Raw genomic sequence first — 12,230 nt, forward strand, 5'->3', positions numbered from 1 at the left:
TTTTCCCTAGCACAGCGATGCCACTTATGGAGGTTCCTTGCGTCACAAGCCGTAGGCTACACCCACAATGCCATGGGGATTTTGCTCCTCCGCCTTGAGAGCACACACAAGCTCGAATCAACAACTATTATGCTATAGCTAGCTCACATAAACGGGGTCGTGGTGTGTCACTCACCTCGGATTGCTCGCATTGGAGATTCTCGAAGAAGCTTGGTCGTGAAGAGCACTTGGAAGCTCGGGGCATTGTCCTCGCCTCCACACGCTCCTAGTAGCGCGATCCTCTCACTCACTCACCCACTCACTCACTCACCAATATGTGGGCACACAAGACCTCGAGCACAAGAGGCAAGGATGTAAGAGAGTACAGAAGAGCACACTAGATAATGCGACCTCTAGGGTTCACACTCTTGGGCGGCCAAAGTTAAAAGTTTGGTCCTCGGACTCATTTTAACTAGAGTAAATACCTATTCTAAAGTTAGCACTCTCAACCTAGGATCCCGTGTTGTGCCTTTGTGGACAAGCGATGAGACCGCATACACAAAATAATACATTACAAGATTCTTTTAAGTGAAAACTGGTATTTTTGATGACATCGACCAAACTGGTTGAAAATTGTAGGACGGCCAACATCGACTGTGTAGAAGTCTCTGGTAATGGTGCTTAACACTGGACAAGAAAAATTATTGTTCAAAATAATTTCACTATGGGCGAGGAGAGTTAGAGCATGGTGACGACAAGGTCTTGTAAGGATCAGTGCTCGGAAAAAATATATTTTTCGACCAATCAAAATAAGGACAACTTTCAAATCTATCCGGTTTTTGTTTGGAAAATCTTCGGTTACTTAAAAAATCTCGGCCAGTTTTCTTAATTAACAACAAAAGGGTCTACAGTAGCGAGCCGTCTGCTGACGTGTCCGCTTAGTGTGTACCCTCCCCCTCTCTCTCTCACGAACATAAACTGATGCAACTCTCACTCACAGGGCTGCTAGGCCGTGGATGAGGCGTAGCCAACAATGCGGCCGCCCAGCGGCCTTCCCGACAGCATCATCGATCCCCGCTCAAGATGCGCGGCAGAAGCCGTTGTTGCAGTACGATCGCCTGTTTTGCTACTCTATTCTAAATCTTCAATTTTGTTCACAGAAGAAGTATGTGCACCGTGGAGCCGCCATTTCGAGGGTCCAGAAATCTTTTGGTGGCCGCCGTGTAGTAAGAGCCCAGTCCCTGCTGCATGGCCGTTTGGATCAAGTAGCGAGGTATGTTTCTTATATTTCTTAAGGCTGGTTAGGTAACTGTCTGCACGAGGGTTGCTAGGAAGCCCTTTTTTTCCCCCTCTCCCAAGAGGAGATCCTTTTGTAGTCACAATTTGGCCCAAAGGCGGCGTGGCCTTCCCGCCCAAAGGCGACATCCGGGGATTCAAACTCGGGACCTCCCTTTCCCAAGTTACAAGCCCACACCACTGGGCTATGCGCCCGTTGGCGTTGCTAGGATGCCTTTGCCTGACTTTTAGTTGTGTTTAATAAGAGGGTTGCTGTTTTCATTAGTGTGTCCTAGTTGGCAACAATTAGTAGCGATCGAATAGCGATATCAATGGAGAATGGAAGAATTGATTCTTGATGCACTTGTGCCAAACATAAATCTCAAGGATCTGATAGTGTTGCTCATTTTTCTTTCTTCAGGAGAGTTGGGAATCCTGAATCTTCTGAATTTGTGGGATGGTTAAGCCAAATGTGTGAGATGGAGCAGCTGGATGAAGCTGTTGAGGCTGTTGAGCTTTGGTGCAACAGAGGGTTGCTTGTGTCTCAGGACATCATCCACTGTCTGTTGAAGGAGTGTGCTAAAAAGAAAGACTTGGATGTTGTCAAGAGAGTGCGTTCCCTCATAGTCAGGGCCCACCTCGACTCAGTCTCGATGCTCGGGGATCAGCTGATCCGTTTGTTTGCCATGTGTGGCAGCTTGCAAGATGCTAACCACGCATTTGGTAAGGCTACAAACCCCAGTATATATACTTGGCATGCCATCATTTCAGCGCATGCTATGCTTGGGCAAAGCTATAATGCGCTTGAACTGTTTTACTATATGCAAGACCAGGGCAATATTCCAAACAAATTCATATTCTCCTGTATCTTGAAAGTATGTGGGAGCATAGGAGCTTTGGGGCAAGGCAAGCTGGTGCATCATGCAATCATAAGCATAAGGTTGGAGCCAGATGTGGTTGTAGGAAGTGCTCTTGTCGACATGTATGCCAAATGCGGAAGCATAGATGAGGCACACTCTGTGTTTGACAAGCAATTGAATCGAAATGTGGTGTCATGGGGTGCTATGATTGCAGGATGCGCGGAGCATGGACGAGGCTTTATGGCATTCCAACTCTTTGAAGACATGCAGAAGGAGGGTTTAAAGCCTGACAGAGTTACTTTTCTGTGCGTTTTGAAAGCTTGTGGACATATACGAGGTATATTGGAAGCCAAATTAATACATGCCATGATCATTGAAAGCAGACTTGATTTTGAAATGGCTATGGGAAACAGTCTTGTCGATATGTATGCCAAATGCGGAAGCTTTGATGATGCACTTGATGTGTTCAATAAACTAGTGGATAAAGACGTTGTTTCATGGGGCGCGATAATTGGTGGTTATGCTCAGCATGCGCGTGGAATTGCTGCTTTTCAGCTTTTTGAAAGAATGCAACTAGAGGGAGTAAAGCCAAACAAAGTCATATTGCTGTGTGCTTTAAAAGCATGTGGTAGCACAATGGACCTGAGCCAGGTCCAGCGTATACATGACATGATCATTAGGAGTGGATTCGAATCAGATCGAGCTGTTGGCAACACTCTTGTTGATATCTATGCCAAATGTGGGAGCTTAGAGGAGGCATGCACAGTGTTTGACACTTTGAAGAAAAGAGATGCCGTGTCATGGGGTGCAATGATGACAGGGTACACACAATATGGTTTGAGTCTGCCTGCTCTCTGTCTTTTTGTCAAAATGGAGGAGGTTGGGATAAAACCAGACAGATTTACGTTTTCATGTGTCTTGAAAGCATGTGGTGGCATTGGTGCCATACAAGAAGGCAGGATTTTGCATGAACAAATCCTAAAATATGGCTTAGATTCAGACACAGTTGTTGCCAATGCGCTTCTTGACATGTATGTAAAATGTAGGAGCCTGGAGGAGGCAAGCAGTGTGTTTGACAAACTATCGAATCGTGATTCGGTCTCATGGGCTGCAATGATAGGGGGATATGCCGATCATGGGCATAGTGCTGATGCCCTGGAACTGTTTGTGAGTTTGCAACAGAAAGGCATGACACCAAGCAAAGTTAGCTTTCTCTTTGCTTTGAAAGCTTGCAGCAGCTTAGAGTCTGCGAGGCAGGGAAAGCTGATTCACGACCAAATAATTAGAACTGGACTTGAGTCTGATACCGTTATTGGAAACACTCTTATTGACGTGTATTCTAAATGTGGTGCCCTGGAAGAAGCATGTAAAGTGTTTGACCAATCACGGGATCGTAATGTGGTGTCATGGGGTGCGATGATTGCGGGATATGCTCAACATGGGCATGGCTTTGCTGCACTGCAATTTTTTGAGAAAATGCAGCAGGAAGGAGTTGAACCTAACCGAATTATTTTCTTAAGCACCTTGAAAGCATGTGGCAGCATAGGAGCAGTGCGTCAAGGAAAAGTAATACATGAGCAGGTGATCAAATGTGGGCTTGTCACAGATCTTGGGATTGGGAACACTCTTCTTGACATGTATGCTAAATGCGGAAGCTTGCAGGAGGCACGCAAAGTGTTTAAAGGGTTGTCAACTCGAAGTGAAGTAACATGGGCTGCTCTGATTGCAGCTCATGCCAATCATGGCAAACCTCAGTTGGCGCAACAGCTTCTGGATGACATGCAGCATGAGGGCTTGAAACCAAATGGTACAATTTTTATGGGTATCCTCGTGGCATGCTGTCATGCAGGCCGAGTGGAGGAAGGTCATCGCTTCTTCAAATCCATGCTAGAAGATTATAGTATCAGACCAAGCATTGAGCACTTTACTTGCATGATTGATCTTCTAGGGCGTGCAGGACGTCTGGTGGAGGCAAAACAGTTTCTGCAAAGTATACCATTTGCATCTGACATTTCAGGGTGGATGTCTTTGCTGACTGCATGCAGAATCTACAGCAATGTGGAGCTAGGAAAACAATGCTTTGATGAGCTTGTTAAGTTGGACCCAGAATGCACCGCAGGATATTTACTCATGTCGAAAATCTTTTCTGACGCAAATATGTGGGATGATGTCCAGAAACTGGAAGAAGTCAGGAGCTCTGTCACTGCATCAAAGAAGCTAGGGAAAGCATGGATCGAGGTTGACAACTCTGTGCAAGAGTTTTTTGCTGGGGACCAAACCCACTTTTTAAGCAAGAGCTTGTATATGAAGCTAAGATTATTTAGAAGGTTAATGAAAGAAGAAGGATACGTGGCTCATATGGATGGAGTCTTGGAACGTTTGCAAGGGAGTCAGCAGTTTGAGAGGGTGAGTCTAGGTTTTGGGCTTTCTACCACAAATGAAAGTACATCTGTTCAAGAACCCGGGATGATTAAGTTGTGTGACAGTTTTCAAATTGATGTAAGATATGGATCACAAAATGTATTTTTAAACAATACACATTATGACCATAACTTGCAAATGAGTCTGTGCTCTTTGTAAAATATCCATGTACAAGTCCATACACAGTGCAAACCTTCGCCTTCAACCTGGAACCTTTAGTTTAGGACATCGTAGCACATGCTCATGTGGTGCATACTGAATTGAGCATATGGTATGGCGTGGCCTAAAATTACGGAACCTAACTGTGGGAGGCATGAGACCATCAGGAGGAAGGGAGCTTGGACACTACTATTGTTTTTGAAGTCTTTATTTACAACCTGTTCACATGGTCCGGTCTAGCTTCCTCTAGTGGGCAGCCAGTGGGCCTGGACTTGATTCACGCGGCATTACAGATGCCACCAAAAGTCTCCAGCTGCCTGCCAATGTTCGTGCTCAACAGCCCAATACAGGGTCCCGGTCAGACATAGAGAGCAGCCAGCTTCTGCATCATATCTACCAATAGAAGGTTTACCCCAACCTTACCCTCCCGCCATGGGTTTCTTCCTTCGTTTCTCCTTCACGACTGATTTCTGCCCGCCACACTACACCCTCTGGTGTAAGCTTCTACACATCACCCCAACAGCAATCCATGGGTCAATTTCTGCCTTAGCAGCAACAAATGCAGACAAACACTTGAAGTTTTGCAAGGCCAACCTGAGTTTCCCACAGCCCACTAATTCCCCCCAGGTAATACTCTTATTTTGTAAGCAGCTTCAACACATTTTTTATTTTTATATTTCCTGGTAGTAGATCCTGCCCGAGCATTATTAAAAAACATAACCCTAAAATGCCTGCTTTACAACCCTAACTGTGATGAGGCTAGGGTATCTCTGCTTGGCAGGCCCTGGCGGTGTTTATAACACATGACCACATCCTCCACTATGCGTGCTGTCAAACCCTAATCCTGATGACATTGGAATTTCATTCTCAGCCTATTCCTAATAGCGTTCTTCTTTAGGCTGCCCCACTTCCCCATAGTGCATCCTACTTGTGAAAGCCCTCTGAAGCCCAATAAGTTGTCCTACAGAGAGGACAACAGCTTACAGGTTGTCAAAATCCGGGTTCCATTTTCAGAAATCAAGCATCTGCTGGGTGGGCCATGTGATCATCATTTGCTTTGTTTTCAGGAGCACCGAGAGCGAGCTTCCTCATCACGAGTTCTGCGCCCTTCTCATACTTGATGAGGTCATTGATTTCAGTGAGGCTTGGAGTCAAGAAATGGATAAAGAACATGTACCTTCTTCCCAGCTTGAAGCCATTGTTGGCAACAAGTGCATTCAACATTGGATTGGCAGCCAATGCAAGTCCACTTCATGCAGCTTTCACAACTAATGGGTCTTTGAGAACTGGAATTGCACAACCTTCGGCTACTGGTAAGAAATGGATAAAGAACATGTACCTTCTTCCCAGCTTGAAGCCATCGTTGGCAACAAGTGCATTCAACATTGGATTGGCAGCCAATGCAAGTCCACTTCATGCAGCTTTCACAACTAATGGGTCTTTGAGAACTGGAATTGCACAACCTTCGGCTACTGGTACACACCTGTCATGCATCTCAAATTGTCCACCCCCTTTGCTGAGGGCCAAGCAAGCTTCCAAGGGCATTCACCGGGGCTCCACCTCAATTGGGACAGCAGCATGAGAAGTCTCTGATGCAGTTCGTCAATGACGGTGTTAATGAGGAAGCTAACAATGCAACTAGTGGGACAAATTTGCAATCTTCTCTTCCAGTGGAACAACCACAATAGAAGAAGGGATGGATATCTCAACTTCGCAAAAGCAGGAGGGCAACAAGGAGGGCAAGCATGATGTGACCATTTGGACAGATTCAGAGATAGAGCTGCTGGTGTCTGCAAAGCTCAAGGTTGACGAATTGGAAGAAAGCGAAAAACTTTTGAATAACTTGGAAACAAAGAAGGGCAAACGGGAGTACATCTCCCAAACATTGCAAGAATTTGACCCAAGATAATGCCTATATTGGTGGAATTTGGTTTTTAGTCAATGGAAGCTATCTATGACTGTGATCAAAAAGTTCCTTCCGGGCATAACTCATATTGGCAAATGAATAGAAATGAGCAAGGTGACAAGTGATTGCCAAGGTGGTTTGATAAGCACCTGTGGATGTGATGGAGGTTTGACATGGCAAGACAAAGGCAAATAATCCTGGTAACATTTTGGTTGACCCCTGTACCACTTCGTAGGTTGACATGGTTTCATCCGCCCAGCTGTATGTATGGTTCTTTGCCATCTTATCCACTTGAACAGTCTCTTATCTTTTGTAAGATGGTGCTGGAACATATAAAGCGGTCTTACTTTGAGCTTAATGTCAAATAGTCACTTGTATATAAGTCAATTTTGACACACAGCTATACACGTTCATTCTCTTGCAATAGAATACTTGTGAGCTCTACTCTTGGTTGTATGTATGCTATTGACTCTTGCTTGCTCGATGGATGCATGCTAGATAGGTTGGTTTCTAAATTTTCCTCTCGCATTAGCTTTTTCTTCCCCAACCTTTTGTGAGAGAGAACCACCACGAAGGCCAATCTCTATTGCCTCCATCTAGGCAAAGAGAGCTCTTCTTTCACCCCCTTACTAAGGAGCATTCCAGTGTGAACGGAGTGAGGACGTGACGGATGAGCTAGTGCATCCCACATCGGGACGTTGCATTGCAGCTCAACAAGGTGAGATCGAACGATACATGATTCAGTAAACGTTTAGGTAGAGTTCTCAACTTAAATATAATTTGTGTTGCCGCGGGGACTAGCCTAGGGCTTAGCTCTGTCCATCATTTCAAGCTATTGGGAACATCCAATATTGCTTGATGTTGATCAAGAGGTCATTGGTCGAAAAACATATAGATTTAGAGCTTAGGATATGAATTTGTTGTTTTTTATATTGTTTTGAAGCTTATTTGTATTTTGTTTTTACATCTTGGAAAGGGTAGTGATTTGTATGATTTTGGAGCCCACAAGGCTTAGATTTCATTGCAATGAATCAAGAAATACCTTAGCAATTGTGATTAGGAGTGGAATCCACTCCAAAATAGAAGTGTTAGGCTCCATTAGGTGTAGGTTAGAGTGGGATGATCAATTTTTATTCATTTAAGAGGGTGAGCTTGAACTCTTTCAAGCATACACAATAGACAAGCATAAGAGAGATGGATGATTGAATTTTCTTCTATTCTTTTCTTTTCTCTACAATCATAATTTCAAGATAAAAGTACATACTATATGGGAAAGTACTTGAGCTTACTATAATATACACGATCAATTCATAGTTTAAACCCTAGCAACATGAGCTGACACTATAACTATGCTATAACTCTAGTAAATCAAACTTGCTTTCACACAGCCTATAAACCACTGGTAGCATATCACCCATAACCTTACCAACCATGTCAATGGCGTAAGTGTCGAGTTGTCATCTTGGCGTATCATCCATATATGCACTAGTTGAGCTTGATATCTCAACACTCCCCTTCAAGCTCAACTCCATACCCTAGACTCCAAGTAAGTTCCGGAACCTATGTAGCTTCTCTATATCCAATGCCTTTGTGAAGATGTCAGCTACATGATCCTCTGTGTTTACATTTACCAAATCCACATCACCTTCTAGAATCTTCTCTTACAAAATGATAATGCATCTCAATGTGCTTCGTCCTAGCATGATACATTGGGTTACTAGCCAACTGTGGGGATTGCTCATGTTGTCACAATAAGATAATAGCCCTATCCATTGGCTTACCCATATTTGCAAAACCAAACTACCTCACATTGCCATACTAGTACCCCATTTCCCATTTCCATCCAATGCAACCATCTGTTTATCCATGTCGTTTTTCCAATGCTTATGTCCAAGTGTCTCCTCAAAATATGTGGGCTCTATCTCTTGGATTGCTTTGATCATATATGCATAATGATCGGATGTATACCCAGATGTATACCCATCATATCTCAACATGTCCAATGGATTCCTGACCCTCGTGTAGACGTATGTATGCTTGGTTCACTATCAAGTGTTCTCAACATTGTTTTGGCTATTTGTAAACCACGTGTAATAATAGCCGGGATCCCAAAATCCTCATCAAGGCTATTCTAAGCCACTATCCCCATCAACAAAGGAATGACTTACTGAAACATCATGGCCACACATCCCCAGTGGTCTTTGACTTACAGTCTTATCATGTGGAAATGCATGCTTAGGGTGGTCATGTGGTTAGAAGCATTTGAATCAATATACCATACATCTCTATGCATTTAGAGTCGTGGAACTAAGCATATTCTACATCACAAAAAGCTGCTTACTTCTATCTTCGGCTTGCTTGCTTTGCAACTTCTCACTTTTAATGTCATTCTGCTGTTCATAGCAGTCATTTCCTATATGACTTGGTTTGCCATAATAAAAGCACTCCATGTTATTTTCACTTTGATTTTTTTTGCAATCTACCTCATCCTATTTGGCTCCCTTGCCTCTAGAGTGGCCTCTTCCACTGATTTATGCATTAGATTCTTGTTGTTGTTGCTGACCATGATTTTTGTTTCTAAAATGGCCTACATCTCAGCCTCTAGATGAAGATCTACCTCTACCTGTGTTAGTTTAGAAAGTCTGCTCTTGCATACTTCTGGAAGATGTTTTACTCCCAACATTCATCTCCTTAGTGATCAAATGTAACATGCGGAACCTTCGTGGTCGAATCTGTCACTTCAATGCTCAGAATTCAGCACTCTTTCACGACGAGTATAATGCACAAGACTGAAGTAGATGTGCAGAAAATAGAGAGAGAGAGAGAGAGAGAGAGAGAGAGGGATAAGAGGACACAATATTGGGTCCAAAATACCCTCTGTAGGGCCCCCATCATGAATGGTGTATTTGATTGATTAGAATGATTTAAATAAAAAAAATAAAGATTAAATCTTGACCTGCAATGTTCACCTTGGTTGGAGCACTCCCCTTGGCTGTCATGGCCCTTGGAATGCATCAACCCTTTGTGAAGACTGAGTCAGATTGTTGAATTTCCAGCGTTGGGTTTATATACCCCTACTGGTGTTGGTTAGCCAGTTCTACATGCAGCAAATCTCCACGACTTTCTAAAAAGTAGCATTAAATGCCAAAATTCCAACACTTTCACACTGCGGGCTGGTTGGCCTAAAAGCGTTGTTGTCTAGCCACTTGAATGGTGCTATTTCAGACTGCGCAAGCTGCCCATGGGAGCCGACAGTCTCGCCTAGCCTTTGAAGCTGGCCGACTGTGCTGCCCAGGCCTGCCGTGCTGGCCGACAGGCTGGCCGCCTTGCTGTCAGGCCACCCTGGGACTAGCTAATAGTATGCTGGCGCAAACATGGGCCTCTTGGCCCTCTCTAGGGTGGTCTCAAAGACCTCCCATGAGACATGCAAGGAGTTTTATCTCCTTTTTTGGTGGGGAGCCAAAAGGGATGCACCCTCTTCTATATGCAACCTAAATGCACCTACAGATGTCCGGCACCCGGTCTCGCATGCCAGATACTCAGATCACCTGACATCATTCCAGAGGGAGACTCAAAGTATGGACTGGCACTCCTTTATGTGCAGGACAATGCACAGGAACCCTGGCTGACTCTTCTTGGACTGGGCTCCCACATGGGACTGGTTTCCACTCCAGGTCTTGCACCTTCTTGTTCAGATATATCTATGTGGAATCCAAGTGCGGGATGCACATGACACCCCCTTCTCCTTAACTTGACGGAAGCTGCATAGCCTCCAAATAATCCGTTAATAAAGCTGGATAGTCATCGAAGAACTCTTTGTCAAGCCATACCACTTCGTGGGTTCCTCGGTCTTGAAACTTCATGAGGAATTGTATTTGTCTTTGGCTTGAGCCATGCTTGAAGTGGTGCAAAAGGATCTGTTCTTGAACCATCACTTCATCTTCATCAACTATATCTGGTTCTGCTTCGTCTTTGACTTCTGAAGGGATTGGACCTACATACGGTTTTAGCCAACTTACATGGAACACATCATGTATAGTCTAGCTCGGAGGTAGCTTCAACTTCATTGAAACCTCGCTAATCTTTCTCTGGATGGGAAAAGGTCCAGAGCTCTTGAATGATAGCTTTGGGCATCGCTTGTCCACATGTTGCTTCATGATCCGAAGATAAATCCAATCTCCTTCTGATAACTTCACATCCCTTCGGTCTTTGTTGGCTTGTCGAGTGTAGGCCTCCTGCACTTTAGCCAACCTGTCTTTCATTGACTCCAAAATCTCCTGGTAAGACTCCGTCATTCTGTTCGCTTCAGGTACTAAAGACGAGGTTCTAGTCAATAGCGACTGGAATAGTCTTCCAAACGTTGCTTCATATGGAGTCTTGCCAATAGCTGAAGAAAAGGAATCATTTAAAACATCTTGAACCAAAGGAAAATACGATTCCCACTTACTTGCTAGTTGTGGACATAACACTTCAGCACATCAAAGGCCAACTGGTTGTAGATTTCTGTCTGGTCATCAATTTGTGGGTGAAATGCACTGGAGAAATTCAATTTATTACCAAAGTTATCAAACAATTCCCTCCAAAACATGTGAAAGACACTAGTATCAGAACTCTCAGGGTAGCCCAGTTTACCATCATTCATCCTTAGAGAAGTTAGCTATCATGTCAATATTTTCTTCCGCTCAGTTAAACCTAGTTTTGAAGATTCTGACGGTCACTAGGATCTTTTGCTTTTACTTGCATTGCCCTGCATGAGCATATGCATAGCATATAGGGTTGCTTTAGCATCTTTCATATTAGCATCTAGCAAAGTCTAGAAGTTAGTTCGACATTTAAGTCTAGAAGTCAGCCATGCATAAGCATCAATTATCAGACATTTGCATTTTGCTCTTGCAACAACAAGCAAACATGACCAATAGTGATATGTCTGGAGAAGACCGACATCCATCGTCAAAGGGGAAAGGGGAATTTTGTGCTTTCCATGGCAATGGGAAGTTCTCTTCAACATTCGCCATCATTCTGTATATGGCAAAGGAAGTGGTTCCAAATCCGCCCCTAAGGGTGCAGAGATTTAAGATTCTCAGAGGTGGTGTGTGAAGGTTTTCGTAAGGTAGACTCATTGGAAGTTGCGTTTGTAAGTGGTTTCGAGGCAATTCTTGCTAGTCAGTTCCCACAGTACCTGTAGTCTTGGCTCATGTATCATTATCCTCAGTGCTCCTGCATAAGCCTCATAAGTAGCATTGGCTCAGTGGAGTGGGATCAATCACTTGGAGCAAAGCGTTGCAAGGTTACAACCCTAGCAACAAGTTCAGCAAAAGGGAATGTCACGTGCACCAGTGCCCAGTGACACGCTGTCATCATTAGCAAATATGTGGCAACATTTAGGGCATGTGTTCAGGGGCCAAAAAGGCACAAGTTTCAGTCGGTAAATTATATTTGGAATGCCTAGCATATAAAGTATTTTATGGACGACTTTAGATTTGTCCTCTGTAGAGTTGGCCGACTAGCACACTAAAGCCATATAAAAGCACTCACATCATTCTCCATTAAGCAGATTTAGTAAGCATTCATTGTGGTGGTCTCTCCTCGGCTTGAAGCATTCCTGCCCACAAAGTCCACAGAGCATGTGC

At 44.0% G+C, this 12,230-nt stretch overlaps 1 protein-coding gene and 1 long non-coding RNA gene across 3 annotated transcripts; both read left to right on the forward strand.

Moving 5' to 3' along the window:
• Positions 1-951: 951 nt before the first annotated feature.
• LOC147630962 (pentatricopeptide repeat-containing protein At5g27110-like) lies at positions 952-4,763 on the forward strand. 2 transcript variants are annotated; one of them, XM_086809307.1, is made up of 3 exons: positions 952-1,252; positions 1,676-1,977; positions 2,329-4,763. In XM_086809307.1, exons 1-3 carry the CDS (start codon positions 996-998, stop codon positions 4,692-4,694), a joined length of 2,925 nt encoding a protein of 974 aa, XP_086665433.1. In that variant the 5' UTR covers positions 952-995; the 3' UTR covers positions 4,695-4,763. The 2 variants fall into 2 exon arrangements, with proteins under 2 accessions (XP_086665433.1, XP_086665432.1); XM_086809306.1 differs by having other exon boundaries at positions 1,676-4,763.
• A 221-nt stretch (positions 4,764-4,984) lies between these two features.
• LOC147630963 (uncharacterized) lies at positions 4,985-5,964 on the forward strand. Its single transcript, XR_015267501.1, has 2 exons — positions 4,985-5,321; positions 5,762-5,964. It is a non-coding gene; the product is annotated as an uncharacterized LOC147630963 (long non-coding RNA).
• The last annotated feature ends 6,266 nt before the right edge of the window (positions 5,965-12,230 follow it).

Source organism: Cibotium barometz, chromosome 15, assembly GCF_041138505.1.
Source record: "Cibotium barometz isolate CiBa-2024 chromosome 15, ASM4113850v1, whole genome shotgun sequence".
Classification (NCBI taxonomy): domain Eukaryota; kingdom Viridiplantae; phylum Streptophyta; class Polypodiopsida; order Cyatheales; family Cibotiaceae; genus Cibotium; species Cibotium barometz.